Below are 13,230 nucleotides of genomic sequence, written 5' to 3' on the forward strand. Positions count from 1 at the left end.
TTTGGGTATTTCATTCCTTTTAATGGACTTTATCCCTTCTGGGGAGAGAGGAAACATCATTTATTGAGCTCTGAGGGGGGGTTGGGGTCAGGATTTGCTGCCGTGGGCTTTGTCCAAAAATGTTGGGAAACCTCCCTGGGGAGTTGCTTCAGGAGAAGCTGAAATGCCTCAGAATGCCTCAGATTGCCCCATTTCTCCCACCTGGTTTGGATTATTTGACTCTTATGGGGAGCCACCCTGTAATTTCTCAAAATGATGCAGTTTTTAGAAGAAATGGCTGGTTCTAGAACCCATTTGGCCAAAGGCTCTGAACCACACTGTGAAATTCCAGCTTAATTGATAATTTGAAATCTTGAGGGGACAGAGCAGGGTGAGATCTTCCCCAGAGCCCACAAGACCCCTGTAGGGCAGGGGGCTCCTGGGGCAGGGGATTTCCTGTCCTTTTGTCCCCTGGAATCCATCCCAAGCCTCCACCCATCTCTCAGGGGCTTTAAAGAAGATGAGAGCTTTTCTCCTCCTCCTCCTCCTCCTCCTCCTCCTCCTCAGCTCCCGCCCAGCTCCTCCCCGGGCGGGCCCTCAGTGTTTGAGGACGGTGGGGGTGATCATCCTGGGGTGGGAGTAATAGCGGCACTCGGGGGGCGGCTGCAGCTCCATCACCCTCGTGCTGATGTTCTCCCTCCTGAACCCCGCCTGCAGCAGCGGCCCCACCTGGGTTTCCTGCGGGAGAGGAGGGCACGGAGGAGCAGCCGTGGGTTGGGGTGTCCCATGTGAGAAGGGACGGCTGGAGGAAAACCCCTCCGAGCTGCCCTCTGGCGTTCCCCAGCCTCGGAGTGCTCCGGCACAGCTTCGGGGAGGGGAGCAACTCACCTCAAACATCTTCTCGATGTCGCCGTACCTGGTCTTGAGCAGCTCCCCCCACGAGGTGAGGTTGCAGTAGGTGAGGACCCCTCCCGGCCGCAGCAGGCGGAAGGCGTGGCCCTGCCCCGGGAATTCGGGAATTTTGGGAATTCGGCTCAGCTCTTCCCGCTCAGCCCCCGGCCCCAGCTCCCTCTGGAGCCCCAGCTCCGCCCCGCAGAGCCGCTCCCCGAGGTGTCACCTTGATGAAGTTGAACTGATGCGTGTGCCAGGTGTCCTCTGACAGCGGGTAGGTGTCGTACAGGATCCCTGCCCGGGAACACGAGGCTGGCCGTTAGCTGGGAGAGACCCTGAGGGCTCCTGTGTCCCGGGAAAACTCCCCTCCAATGGCCTGGAATTGCTCTGTTCCCATTGCAATTCCCTCCCCATGTCTCTGACCCCTGGAAGGCAGCGATGTGATGGCCTCCAGGACAAGGATCTGCTCCCCAGGACAAGGATCCAGCCCAGGACAAAGATTTGCTCCCCAGGACAAGGATCTGCTCCCAGGACAAGGATCTGCTCCCCAGGACAAGGATCTGCTCCCCAGGACAAGGATCCATTTCCCCAGGACAAGGATCCATTTCCCCAGGACAAGGATCTGCTCCCCAGGACAAGGATCCAGCCCAGGACAAGGATCCATTTCCCCAGGACAAGGATCTGCTCCCCAGGACAAGGATCCAGCCCAGGACAAGGATCCATTTCCCCAGGACAAGGACCCCAGACCTGTGCCCTGTACCCAGCCCCATGGGAGAATCTGGTTTCCACCTGCACCCTGGCCAAACTGCTGCCCTCTTTCCATGGCTCAGGGATGTCCTGGGATGCCCTGGGCTTTGCTGCAGCCCCAGTTTGCAGTGGGGTGCCCAGCCCAGCCCCTGCCCATCCTGCTGTTGGTGTCTCACCACTGAAGTGCCCGTCCGGCAGCGTTGGCACCACGTCCTCCCACAGCCCCTTCAGGGGCACCACCTGCGGGTGGGGGGCAGAGGGGTGAGGTTGGGGGGCCACAGGCACCCCCCAAGCCTGGCACAGCCCAGCCTGCCCCTGACCTTGTGTGGCTGTGCCTTGGCCCACTGCTCCAGGCGCCGGAAAACGCCCTCGTTGCACTCGATGATCCAGTGCTCGTCGATGCCGAATTCCTGCACCTTGGAGGCGGCGATGGCCATGCCAAACCCCACCTCCAGCACGCGGCCGCCTGCAGGTGGAACCCAGCACTCACAGCTCCGGGTTTTCTCTGCCTCAAACCCCCCCCAAGCTCTGAATTCTGACCCATTCTTTCCCCAGATTGAGCTCTTTGGGTGCAGGTTGGGAGCACGTGGTGCTGCTGGCACTGAGAAGTTGGGAGCAGCCCCATGTCCCTGTCATTTGCTGCACCCCACAGTGGCTCTTTGTCCCCAACAAACTGCTCCAGTTGATCCCAGTAAGAGCAAACAACATCCAACCATCCCTCTGCCAGGGAAACAGCCCCAAAAGCAGCAGATCCCAGGAGGAGAAACAGCCCCAAAAGTGGCAGATCCTGGGAGAGGAAACAGCCCCAAAAGTGGCCAATTCTGGATAGGAGGGGAAACAGCCCCAAAAGTGGCAGATCCTGGGAGGGGAACGGCCCCAAAAGCAGCAGATTCTGGGAGGGGAACGGCCCCAAAATCATTAGGGCCATGGGAGGTGGCTGCATCCCCTCTGCATGTCCCCATCCCTGACACAAGGACGCAAGTGCCACCATGGCCCTGCTGCCCCTGGGGGCTCATGTAGTGGGGTCCCCCAGCAGAACATCTCCCCCCAGCCCAGCTGCTTTAGGGGAAGCTGCACCCCCAGCACATCCCAGAGCCCCCGTTACCCTTGGATGCAGCCACGGTAGCCAGCGAGTGCATGTAGGGCGTCTCCCAGCGCTCCATCACCGGCTTGCCCAGGATCTCCAGGTGGGCATCGGGCTCATCGTAGCCCGCCCTGGCCTCCCTCCAGGCCGCCCTGCAGTCCTCACCCTCGGTGAAGATCGGCCCTGCTGCTGCTCCAGAGCTCATGGCTGCAGGAGGAAAGTCCAGCTGGACAGGGAGGGAGGGAGGGAGAGAAAGGGCCACCGGCCTCTTGGCCGGCTTTAAATAGCCCTGCTGGAAAGTGCTGAGTGTGCACAGCCGGCTGGGGCCCCTCCGGGGATCAGGGGGCCCTTATCGGGAATGGGAGCCCTTATCGGGAATGGGAGCCCTTATCAGGAACAGGGCATCACGGGGCTGCCAGGCCGGAGGGGTCACCAGGGTGTCCCCGCTCATGGGCAATGGGACCCCGGGGAGGGGCAGTGGGATCCCTGGGACAGGCAATGAGGACCCTCAGATGGGCAATGGGATCCCACGATGGGCAATGGGACCCCCCCGGGATGGCCAATGCGACCCCGGGCATGGGCAATGGAGACCCTGGGATAGGCAATGGGATCCCGGGATGGCCAATGGGATCCCGGGATGGCCAATGGGACCCCGCCGAGACCCCGCCCCCCCGCGCGCGCGGACTGCCCTTCCCGCCGGCCCCCGCGCGCGCGTGGCCACGCCCCCCTCTGCCCCTCCCAGGGCGCGGCCCCGGAGACCCCGTAGCGAGGGACGGGTGCGCGCGCAGCGGCGGCGCTGAGGGAGCGCGAGCGCGCGGCGGGGGGGGCCGGGCCGGGCCGGGGGCGGCGGGGGGGGAACCGGGACACGGGAACCGGGACACGGCCGGGAGCGCCCGCCCGCGGCCCCACGACCCGCCGCTGGCACCGCCGCCACCGGAGGGAAGAGCCGGGCGCGGCCCCGGAGGAGTCGCCGCCATGAACAGCGTGGGAGGCGCCGATGAGATCGGGTGAGAGGAAGGGGAGGGCAGCGCGCCGGGACGATGGTGCGAGGTTCGGTCACCTTTTCCCGCAACCTCAGCAGAGCGTCCCGCCGGAGCTCCCCCGGGCCGTGGGGCTGAGCGGGGACCGGTGGCGGGCTGGGGTGGGGGGGCGTTAAGGGGGAGCCGGTCCCGGGCCGGGGGTGCTGAGGGGGGGGCCGGTCCCGCCATGTTGGGGCCGTGAGGGCGCACACACCCCCCCCACCCCCCCCTCCCGTCACGTGACCGGCGCGCGCGCGGGGCTGCGGCAGGTGCGCGCGCCCAAGGTCACCCGCCCGCGGCGCTTCCCGCGCCCGCCCGCACCGGATCCCCCCGCGTCCCACCTCTGCCCCTTCGGGCCCTCCTCTCCTGTCACCGGACGCGGGGCAGGCGGGGTGGACAACACGCCGGTCGAGGGAGGGGACTGTCCCGCTCTGCTGGTGCGGCCTCACCTTGAGTCTTGCGTGCAGTTTTAGGCGCCACAGTATAAGGAGGATACTGAGGTGTTAGCGTGCAAAGGAGGGCAGCGGGCGTGGGGAAACCTTAGGAGGAGCGGCTGAGGTTACTTGGTGTGTTCAGCCTGGAGGAGTCTGAGGGGAGATCTCATCGCAGTTTAAAAGTTCCTCGTGAGGGGAAGCAGAGGGGCAGCTCCGATCTTTACTTCTGCCTCCAGCGACAGAACCCGAGGGAACGGCTGGAGCTGTGTCCGGGAGGTTTAGGGTGGCTCTCAGGGAAAGGTTTTTCCCCCGCAGGATGCTGGAGCACTGCCCAGGCTCCCCAGAGAATGGTCTCGCCCTCGAGGCTGCCAGAACTCCAGGAGCGCTTGGACAACGCTCCCAGGGACAGGGTGGGATTGTTGAAGAGTTTTTGTGCAGGGCCCGGAGTTGGTCTCGGTGGTCCTTGAGGGTCTGTTCTGTGATTCTGTGACTCCGCTGGGGACCTTGTTCTGGTGACTCATCAGGGCCCCCCCCGAGGGGCTTGCGGTGAGGAAGGGGAAGGTGGTGGGACAAAGGTGGCACCAAGAGCCTCCCCTCGCCCTCCGTGTCCCCCTCAGGGCTGCCCTCCTGAGCTCCCCCTCTGCTGTCCTCTGCCCGGGATGTTCCAGGTGGGAAAATCCCGGTTTTAAGCGTTCCCGGGGATTTTGGGGCTTCAAACAGGAAACCTGACCCTGATCTGGTTCTTCTGACGTGCTTTTAGAATCATAGCAAGGCTTGGGTTGGGAGGGACCTTAGAGATCATCCAGCTGCACTCAGTATTATTCTGCTTGAGAGCTGTACCCTGGTGACATTGAAATGATCAGGCTGCAGGCTTGGGCACGGTAGAACTCAAGGTAGTAAAAACCAAATTTTAAAAAATCCTTGGCTGGTTCTTCCAGTGCAAGTTTTGGCACTTCAGGACTGGTATTTGCCCATCAGGACTGGTCACCTTGTTTGAAACTGGAAACACAAACCACTTGTCCCATGCTGCTTGCACTGCTTTGTAAGCTGCTTATTTACTGCATGCTCTTAATTTGTAAATCCTAAAAGTGCAGGAGGCAGGGCAGGTGATTGGAATCTCACATTGGAATGGTTTGGGTTGGAAGGGTCCTTAGAGATGATCCAATTCCAGCACACATTGCATGAGGCCTGTTTAAATCAGTGGGTTTTGCTCTGAAAGCGTTTTCATTTGCTCCTGGGCCTTGTCTGGTGCCTTATGAGAGACCTGATCAGGTCTGACTTCCTGAGCTGTAGGTGAGTGCCAGGCTCCAGGTTATTCCATGGAATATCAGCTCCCCCGAGCAGGCTGGGCTGTCACAGAGTTTGTTCCCAGTCACAGGCTGTGATCCTTCAGAGCTGTAATCAGATTGGGAACTATTGGGGGTTAAGCAGAGAGGGGAATTTTCTTTATTCTCCTCCCCCAAAAGTGCTCAGAGGGAAGATGAGAGCACAGAACAAACTCAGCTGCTCCAGGCCTCAGAAGGAAACTCTGGTTTAAAGCTGTTGTGAGAGGCAGGTCTGGATGGGAAGTTATGAATTCAGCTGCTTTTCTAGGCAGAGATTTTCAGAGAAAGTACCTAAGGAAGCTCTGAGCCTTGCAGGTGTGTTGGCATGGGTAGGGAGGGGCCTTGTGAGTGTTAGTTGTTATAATTAATTAATACTTGGGGCTGGTTTGGATGAAGAAAGGTGCTGATCTTGATCCTTTTGTCCTGCAGCTAATGGGGGCTGTGCTGAGGTGTTGATCAGAGCTATTAATCAAACCCCAGATTATTTATGTAGGCAAAGAGTTTGTGCTTTTGTTGGTTTTAAAATACCTGTATATGCTTTTTTTACTAATCCTGACTTGATTTGCTCCAGCAGCAAGTGTGTTTATGGCAACAGACAAGAAATTAGCAATGAAAACAAGAAATTAGCAATGAAAACAAGAAATTAGCAAGGAAAACAAGAAATTAGCAATGAAATTCTCCCGGGAAGTAGGGAGGCAGAACACTTGGTTAAAACTTCTGATACAGCTGCAGCTTCTGAGGAGTCCTTATCCCACTTTGTGCTCCCGAGGCCATCCCTGTGGGGAATTCTGCTGCTTCAGGGCTGTTGCACCTGTCAGGATCTCACTGCTCGTGCTGGACAGACTCACCTGCCCAAAAGCCAGGCTGGTGCTTTGTGCTGGAGTGGCTTTGCATTCCAGCAGGGATGGACTGTAGTGTCCTCCAGCCTGTAAATTTGGAGCTTTATGGAGGTGTGAACTACAAACATTGAGGAGCAGGAGGGGACACTCAGCAGGGGCTGCAGCTTCTTCCCAAGAGGCAGCAGCAGCCTCTGCTCTGTGGGAGCAGGGCAGAACCCGAGGCTGGGGCTGTGCCTGGGGAGGTTCAGGTTGGAGATCAGGGAAGGTTCTTCCCCCTGAGGGTGCTGGGCACTGCCCAGGCTCCCCAGGGAATGGTCCCAGCCCCCAGAGCTCCAGGGGTGCACAGGGTGGGGTTGTTGGGGTGTCAGTGCTGGACTCAGTGCTCGTGGATCCCTCCCAACTCAGGATATTCTATCAGTTTTATACATTTCTATTCATTGAATAGCTGCCAGCCCACTAGAACCAAAAGTTGTCTGGGATGGAGCGTGGCTGAGACCTTGGGGAAGGGCTGGTGATGCAGCTGAGCGTGGGGGCAGGAGCACTCACACACCCATCCTGCCTCACAGCTGTACCATAGCACATCTGGAGTTTTGGGAACTTTGGCCCTGCTCAGTGCCTTCAAACCTTGGAGGATCCCAAGGCAGAGGATTCCTGGCTTTTGGTATTCCACAGCCTGTGTATAAGCCAGGGCTGTGGATTTCCATACAGCTGCTGCAGCTGGCCTTGAGCTACCCAGGGTGACTACAAATAATTCATGGTGGAATTGGAAGGTTTCAGTGACCTCCCTCCCTGCAGACAGCTTGGTGTTCTCTCAGAACACAGCTGGTACTTTTACAAGCATGTAAAATCAATTGATCTTTTATACCAAGCTATCAAATTTAGTTAAAAATACCCCAAAACAAACCAAAACCTCAAAAAAAAATGTCACTAACACATATCAAAACATTATTGTGAATATAGCAGTAGATCAGCTGGTTTTACTTTGCTATTAGGAAATTAGAGTTACTTATTTTCCTAAAAAATAACAGCACAGCAGAGGGTTTGTGGCCTGTGTATGGAGAGGGAAGGTGGTCAGGGGACGATGGTGGGGCCACCTTGGCCAAGCCTGGACCTGTTGCTGTGAACTGGCTGCTGTTGCACAAGGCCCTGAGCCCGTGCCAGGAGCCAGAGCTCTGCCAGAGGGAGCTGAGGGCACTTCTCCAATCCTTGAGAGAAACTTTGTCATGCCCACAGAAAACAGGGAGAGAGGGCAGGGGTGCAGGGCCTGCCCTGAGAGAGGGCAGGGGTGCAGGGCCTGCCCTGAGAGGGCAGGGCAGGGGTGCAGGGCCTGCCCTGAGAGAGGGCAGGGCAGGGGTGCAGGGGCTGCTCTGAGAGGGCAGGGCAGGGGTGCAGGGGCTGCTCTGAGAGGGCAGGGCAGGGGTGCAGGGGCTGCTCTGAGAGGGCAGGGCAGGGGTGCAGGGCCTGCTCTGAGAGAGGGCAGGGCAGGGGTGCAGGGCTGCCCTGCTGCTCTCAGGGAGGGCTGGCACGTCCTTTAGCACGATGATAACGCAGCAGTGACACTGAGGGCTGTCTGTGCCTCACATGCCAGCAGCTCAGTTGTTTGCTGGCTGCTCAAGGAGATGCTTTGATCAGTGCTTAACAGTTGCTCTGTTTTTGTGAAAGACAAGACTCGTGTCACGTCTCGGCCTGTGACTTGGGATCAGAATTTGCCTCAATGGAACAAGGCTCGTAGGTGCTGTGTAGTGTTGGATTTTGTCACTCTGGCTGCTGCAGAAGGGTTGTGACATGATGTCCTATCACAGAGAAGTGAATCAAAGTGGAAAGGGACAGGCTGGTTTTGTCAGTGAGCTGTCCTGCTCCACAGGAACTTCCAGGTGCAAGGCTTTCACTTTCCTGGTAGTCCCAGTGCACCTGCAGCTCTTACTGGGGCTGACTGGGCTCTCTCTGCCATTACCTGCCCTGAAAAGAGCAGGTGAGAGGAGGAAGTTCAGTATTTTTTTTGTTAGGAGAAATTCAACTTTGCCCATGTAAGTGAGGATGCAGGAATTTCCACCACCCTCAGCTGTACTCGGGTATAGGTGAAGGCAAGAAGAAGACAAAGCAAGGATGTGGTTTTTTCTCTTTGAGGTCTGATGGAGAACCAGAGGGCATCCTCCAAAAATAAACTTTGCCAGTGCTTGTCTGTGCAGAGCCATGGGGACATTAGCAGCAGAGTTTTTCACAGAATCACACAATCTCCTGGGCTGGAAGGGAAGCACAGGGATCATCAAAGCCCTGCACAGACACCCCAACAATCCCTTCCTGTCTCTGAGAGCCAGTGTTCAAATGCTCCTGGAGCTCTGACAGCTTTGGGGCCGTGCCCATTCCCTGGGGAGCCTGGGCAGTGCCCAGCACTGTCTGGGGTAGAACCTTTCCTGATACCCAGCATGAGCCTCCCCTGACACAGCTCCAGTGTTCCCTGGGTCCTGCCCCTGCTCCCAGAGAGCAGAGGCTGATGCTGCTCCTCAGGAGGAAGCTGCAGACAGCTCTGAGGGTGTTTTTGGGGTTGATTCTTGGTACTGACAAGGGCCAAGTGTTGAGGTAGCTCTAACCAACCTTTAATTACTGAGTAAATGACTGCTGGAAGTTTTGGCACACGCAGGAGTTGATAAAGAGCTGCAGAACTGGCAGCCTGGCACAGAGCTCCTGTAGCACCTACCCAGGTCCTTGGGCGTGCTGGGACAGGAAACCCTGCAGATTTGGGTGCTCTTTGCAGAGCAAGAGTTGAATCAGTGTTGAGCAGTTCAGTTTGGGGTTTAGCCGTGACTTTCTCACCTGCTCATCGCTATCTCGAAACTGGGTTGTACGATGGTTTCGCAGGTGCTGCTGGATTAGTGCTGCTCTGTTATTTAGTACCTGCTGCACTGGTTTGACTTCTGTCTCAGGCCTGAGCCTGGCAGTTCTGCTTTTGCTTTCAGCCCTGCAGAAGGTGCTGGCAGCCAAGTGAGTGCTTTGTGGGGAGGGAGGAGCAGAGAGCAGGGATGGAGGAAGGCTTTGGTTTCATCAGCAGCTCTGAGTATGGTGCCAGCTTTGTAGGGTGTGTTGGAGGTGCCTGGTACCCCCAAACCTGGCCAGAAGAGCTGAGCTGTGCCTTCAATCAGATGGAGCATCTGCTGTAGCCCCTAAAGCTGCCCTGTGCTTTGTTTGCAGGAAGCTGTTCGTGGGTGGCCTGGACTGGAGCACGACACAAGGTGAGCAACAGGCATTGGGCCATGGGGAAAACCCAGCCAGGAGCTCTTCACAGCCATTGCTGTGGGGAGGAGATTGGGCTGAGAGCCTCCTCCTCTGCTAAGTAATAAAAAATCCTGTAGAGACAACTCAGATATATGATTATATATATATATTTATATAGGTTAATACTTTTAGGTTTATATTATTTGGTGCTGAGTTTTTGTCAGCTCAACAGACAACCCTTTTTATAATCACTTTCCTGCTGGTTTCCATTTGTATGAGTGGAAATAAACTGTTGTCTGCCATTTGTTTACAGGAAGTAGGATGTGATCATTTTCAAAAGATGAGTTTGAAGCTGTGTTCCATGTTTGCTGATCTGTTGTCTCATAATTGCAAACACAGTCTGGTGTTGTTAATATCTGGCTCTGTTTAATGCTTGCTTTTTTTTCTTTGACAGAAACTCTTCGTAGCTACTTCTCCCAGTATGGAGAAGTTGTAGACTGTGTAATAATGAAAGACAAAACAACAAATCAATCTCGAGGATTTGGATTTGTCAAATTTAAAGATCCCAACTGTGTGGGAACAGTGCTGGCCAGCAGACCTCATACGTTAGATGGCCGAAATGTAAGTTACTTTTGTGTTATTTTTTTTTTTCTTGCACCAGATTCAAAAGATTTGCTTTAAATTCTGGCTCCTTATTTGCAGAGTGTCAGAGTTAACCTGGTTGTTGGTTTAAATGATTTCTTGTAAGGCAGCTCTTAACTCCATGGCTTGTGTTGTTTGAGCTCTGAGGAGCTGCATGTCAGCAGGGCTGGGTTCAGCTGCCACAAATGTAATTTTTAGAGGAAAATTCTGCTGAAGTCTGACCAAAGTGGAACTTTTCCAGATTGATCCAAAGCCATGCACACCTCGGGGGATGCAGCCGGAGCGGACACGGCCCAAGGAAGGATGGGTAAGGAAAGATCCCTGTGTGTCCTCTGGAACTGCTTTGCATTGCATCCACATTTAAAGGCAGAAGGCTGTATGCAGAACTCGAGTGTAAATCTCATTTCTAAAAAGTGTCTTATTAGATTTCCATGGGCAGGCTCTGTGCAGAGCAGTGTCAGTTTGGGTGTGGTGTTTCCCAAGCTTTTAGTGATGCTTTTTTAGTGGAGTTGTTCAGATTGGAGAGCACTGGCAGGGCTGATGCTGTTCAGGCCCACTCCACACCCTGCAGCTTCACCAGATTTCAGTTTAGAATGAGTCAGTGGCCTCAGAACTCAGGCCCAGGATTCCTGGTCCTCTGAAGAACAGGGGACACTGAATCTCTGAGCTCTGAACGTGCTTCCCTTTCATGCCTGGGAAACTTCAAGGCTGGAGCTCTCTCCTCAGCCTGCCAGAGCCCATTGTTCATGGTTCAGTGTAAAATGATAGAAGCAGCCACCCTTATTGTTCTTCTGACTGAATTTTCTCCTCCTTGATTTAGCAGAAAGGATCCAGGAGCGATAACAATAAATCCAATAAAATTTTTGTTGGTGGGATTCCTCATAACTGTGGCGAGACAGAGCTCAGGGAATACTTCAAGAAGTTCGGAGTGGTGAGTCCTGGGGGGAAGGTGCCTCCCCTCCCTGCTGCCTCCTCTCACATTTCCTCAAGCTGTCAAATTTGGGGGTAATTTGGACAAATGGCTGGAGGGGCACCTGAAGCATTTTGTGAGAAACTGTAGTGGACATTCATCATCTGGAAATGTCCCTTGGCAGAACCTGCTGCTCATGTGGAATTTACTTTGCTGCTTCTGTCTCCTCGTGTTTAAGTCTGCCTGATGCATTATTCTGTCCCTTCTTCCAAAAACTCCTGAGGTGCCTTAAGAATGATTCTTTTTATTATTATTATTATTTCCACCCTCACCCTCCTTTCTCTTGATAACTTTCAGCTGGGCAATTAAAAATGTCTGCTGATTATATTTTGGGAACAGCGAGTCTCTCGATGGGCTGGATTTTAAGATCCTGGTATTTGACTGTGTGTACAGATAGGTTAAATTTGGGTCTCCTGCCATTGTTTGGGGAGCAGTGGCTGCTTTCAAACCATCTGGAATCTCAGTTCTGATGTCCCTAGAACCTCCATTCTGAGACAAACTGCTCCTCATGCACCTTCTTTAATTCAGTTTGTAACCTTGGACTGAAATGACTGTATCCTCTCTGGTTTTTTTTAATTTTGTTGTTATTTAGTTTTAATTCCCATTTATCCCAGCTCTCACTGCCCTCAAAGAAGTGGGGGCATATGATAAACTACTGAATTAAATAATGCAGCTGTGAATAAGTTTGAGGAAGTTAAAGATTGTGTGAGTTAAATTCAGGACTGTGCTGGTAAAAATGAACTTAATTAGCATTTAGTGTAGTTTTTGATACTTTTTTCAATAGCCTTTTTCTGACATTTCTTAGCGGCAGCAAAGGATTTATTGAGAAACGAATTCTTAAGTTTATCAAGTTAAATCAGTGTTTTAAATTCCATTAAGATAATTCATTTAAAAAACACAAAAAGCAATAGCTAACAACTGTTTCTTTAGCTTGAAAGGCTGCAGTAGACTAATAATAAAAACAGGGAGCACGTTCCACAGCTGTGGGATGTAGTTTCAAAAGGCTCTTCCTCACAGACTTGGCTTTCCAGCTGTGCCCTGGATGCTGGGGAGATACAGGGTATGTCCTGCAGGTGTAGAAGGCAACAGCCACAACTGTAAGTGCCCTTCAAAGTAAGTAGTAGCACTTTACTCATAGTATAGAAATCAGAAAATCTTCCTGGAGTTGTAACGAGTCCCTTTGGAGCAGTGGAGTCTCACAAATGTTTTGTGGCCACGAGAGTGAAGAGCCCGAGGCAGGCACTGATTTTTCAGCCCTGGTAATTGCTGGGTCATTAAGGCCAAGGTGAAGAGGACCCAAATGGACCAGGGGAGGGACAAATGTGGCACTGATTGTCCCATGGCATAATCCCCACGTGGATCCCCCAGTAGGATGTGCTCAAGTGAATGCAGCAACTCAAACCCAAATGTTTTCTAGCTGGAAGTAAAGATAAAATCGTGTCAGACTTTAAACTCATTTTTACTCATGAGTAAAAATATCCTCAGATTGTCTTGAAGATGCAATTTTACAAAATCACACCCATTTTGTGACCACTTCTCTGCATCTGAGAGATTTCAGAGCAGTTCCCTTCAGCTGTTTGAATGTTGACATAAACATTACACCTCAGGTTTTGTTTAAATTGTAGCTCACTGTGGTGCTCATTCTGAGGAGAATAATCCTGAAGCCTTTGAACAGCTTGCAATTTCCATTTTTTCTTTTTTTAGGTTAAAATCCCACTGATACTGCTCATCCAAAACTTAGAGGGGTTTTGTAAAGCTTTTTAAAGCATTGCTTTAACTGGTGTTCCAGTAATTCAATCAGAGGAGCCCTGCATGTTCCTGGAGGTGCTTGCAGCTCAAGCTGCTTTGCATGGCAAAAGTGAAAATGGTTAAAAATGGGAAAAATCATGTTTTAAAAAGCTACACTGATGAGTTGTTGGAAAACAAACCTTTGGGGTGTGTAACAGGCCATAGAGTGGGTACAAACAGTGCAAAAGCTCAGTGTTAAATTCAAATGTCAAGTGTGATGAGACAATAGAGATGAGCTCAGGCTTTCTAAACTCCCAGGAAGAGCAATATTCCCTATTTTTGTGCTGTTGCTGGGATGA

The 13,230-nt window shown here is 53.4% G+C and overlaps 2 protein-coding genes across 6 annotated transcripts in view; one reads left to right on the top strand and one right to left on the bottom strand.

Annotated features, from left to right (window-relative positions):
• GAMT (guanidinoacetate N-methyltransferase) lies at positions 1–4,404 on the bottom strand. Of its 3 annotated transcripts, none has more exons than XM_036399494.2 (7): positions 4,062–4,404; positions 2,723–2,908; positions 1,938–2,083; positions 1,794–1,857; positions 1,097–1,164; positions 868–978; positions 1–717 (listed from the first exon to the last, which is right to left on the bottom strand). In XM_036399494.2, exons 2-7 carry the CDS (start codon positions 2,904–2,906, stop codon positions 577–579), a joined length of 714 nt encoding a protein of 237 aa, XP_036255387.1. In that variant the 5' UTR covers positions 2,907–2,908; positions 4,062–4,404; the 3' UTR covers positions 1–576. The 3 variants fall into 3 exon arrangements, with proteins under 3 accessions (XP_036255387.1, XP_036255386.1, XP_054373372.1); XM_036399493.2 differs by having other exon boundaries at positions 2,723–2,927; XM_054517397.1 differs by lacking the exon at positions 4,062–4,404 and adding an exon at positions 3,762–3,909.
• DAZAP1 (DAZ associated protein 1) overlaps positions 3,548–13,230 on the top strand; it is a 25,338-nt gene continuing 15,655 nt past the window's right edge. The window contains exons 1-5 of one of the 3 annotated variants that reach the window (XM_036399490.2): positions 3,548–3,708; positions 9,508–9,548; positions 9,986–10,152; positions 10,415–10,480; positions 10,997–11,104. In XM_036399490.2, the coding sequence (XP_036255383.1) occupies positions 3,677–3,708; positions 9,508–9,548; positions 9,986–10,152; positions 10,415–10,480; positions 10,997–11,104 (414 nt within the window). In that variant the 5' untranslated portion in view covers positions 3,548–3,676. Of the gene's footprint in view, positions 3,709–9,507; positions 9,549–9,985; positions 10,153–10,414; positions 10,481–10,993; positions 11,105–13,230 lie in introns of those variants that run through there. The other 2 variants (XM_036399488.2, XM_054517396.1) reach the window with 2 other exon arrangements.

This window comes from Molothrus ater, chromosome 26 (genome assembly GCF_012460135.2).
Source record: "Molothrus ater isolate BHLD 08-10-18 breed brown headed cowbird chromosome 26, BPBGC_Mater_1.1, whole genome shotgun sequence".
Taxonomy (NCBI): domain Eukaryota; kingdom Metazoa; phylum Chordata; class Aves; order Passeriformes; family Icteridae; genus Molothrus; species Molothrus ater.

What these genes read in the sequence shown, in the direction of transcription:
- GAMT (XM_054517397.1), bottom strand. Translation starts at nt 3,909, where the DNA reads ATGGCGGGACCGGCCCCCCCCTCAGCACCCCCGGCCCGGGACCGGCTC. An exon ending in GCCGGACGGGCACTTCAGTG is followed by an intron (nt 1,165 to 1,793) that starts GTGAGACACCAA and finishes GTTCCCGGGCAG; the next exon opens with GGATCCTGTACGACACCTAC. An exon ending in ACATCGAGAAGATGTTTGAG is followed by an intron (nt 718 to 867) that starts GTGAGTTGCTCC and finishes CCTCTCCCGCAG; the next exon opens with GAAACCCAGGTGGGGCCGCT.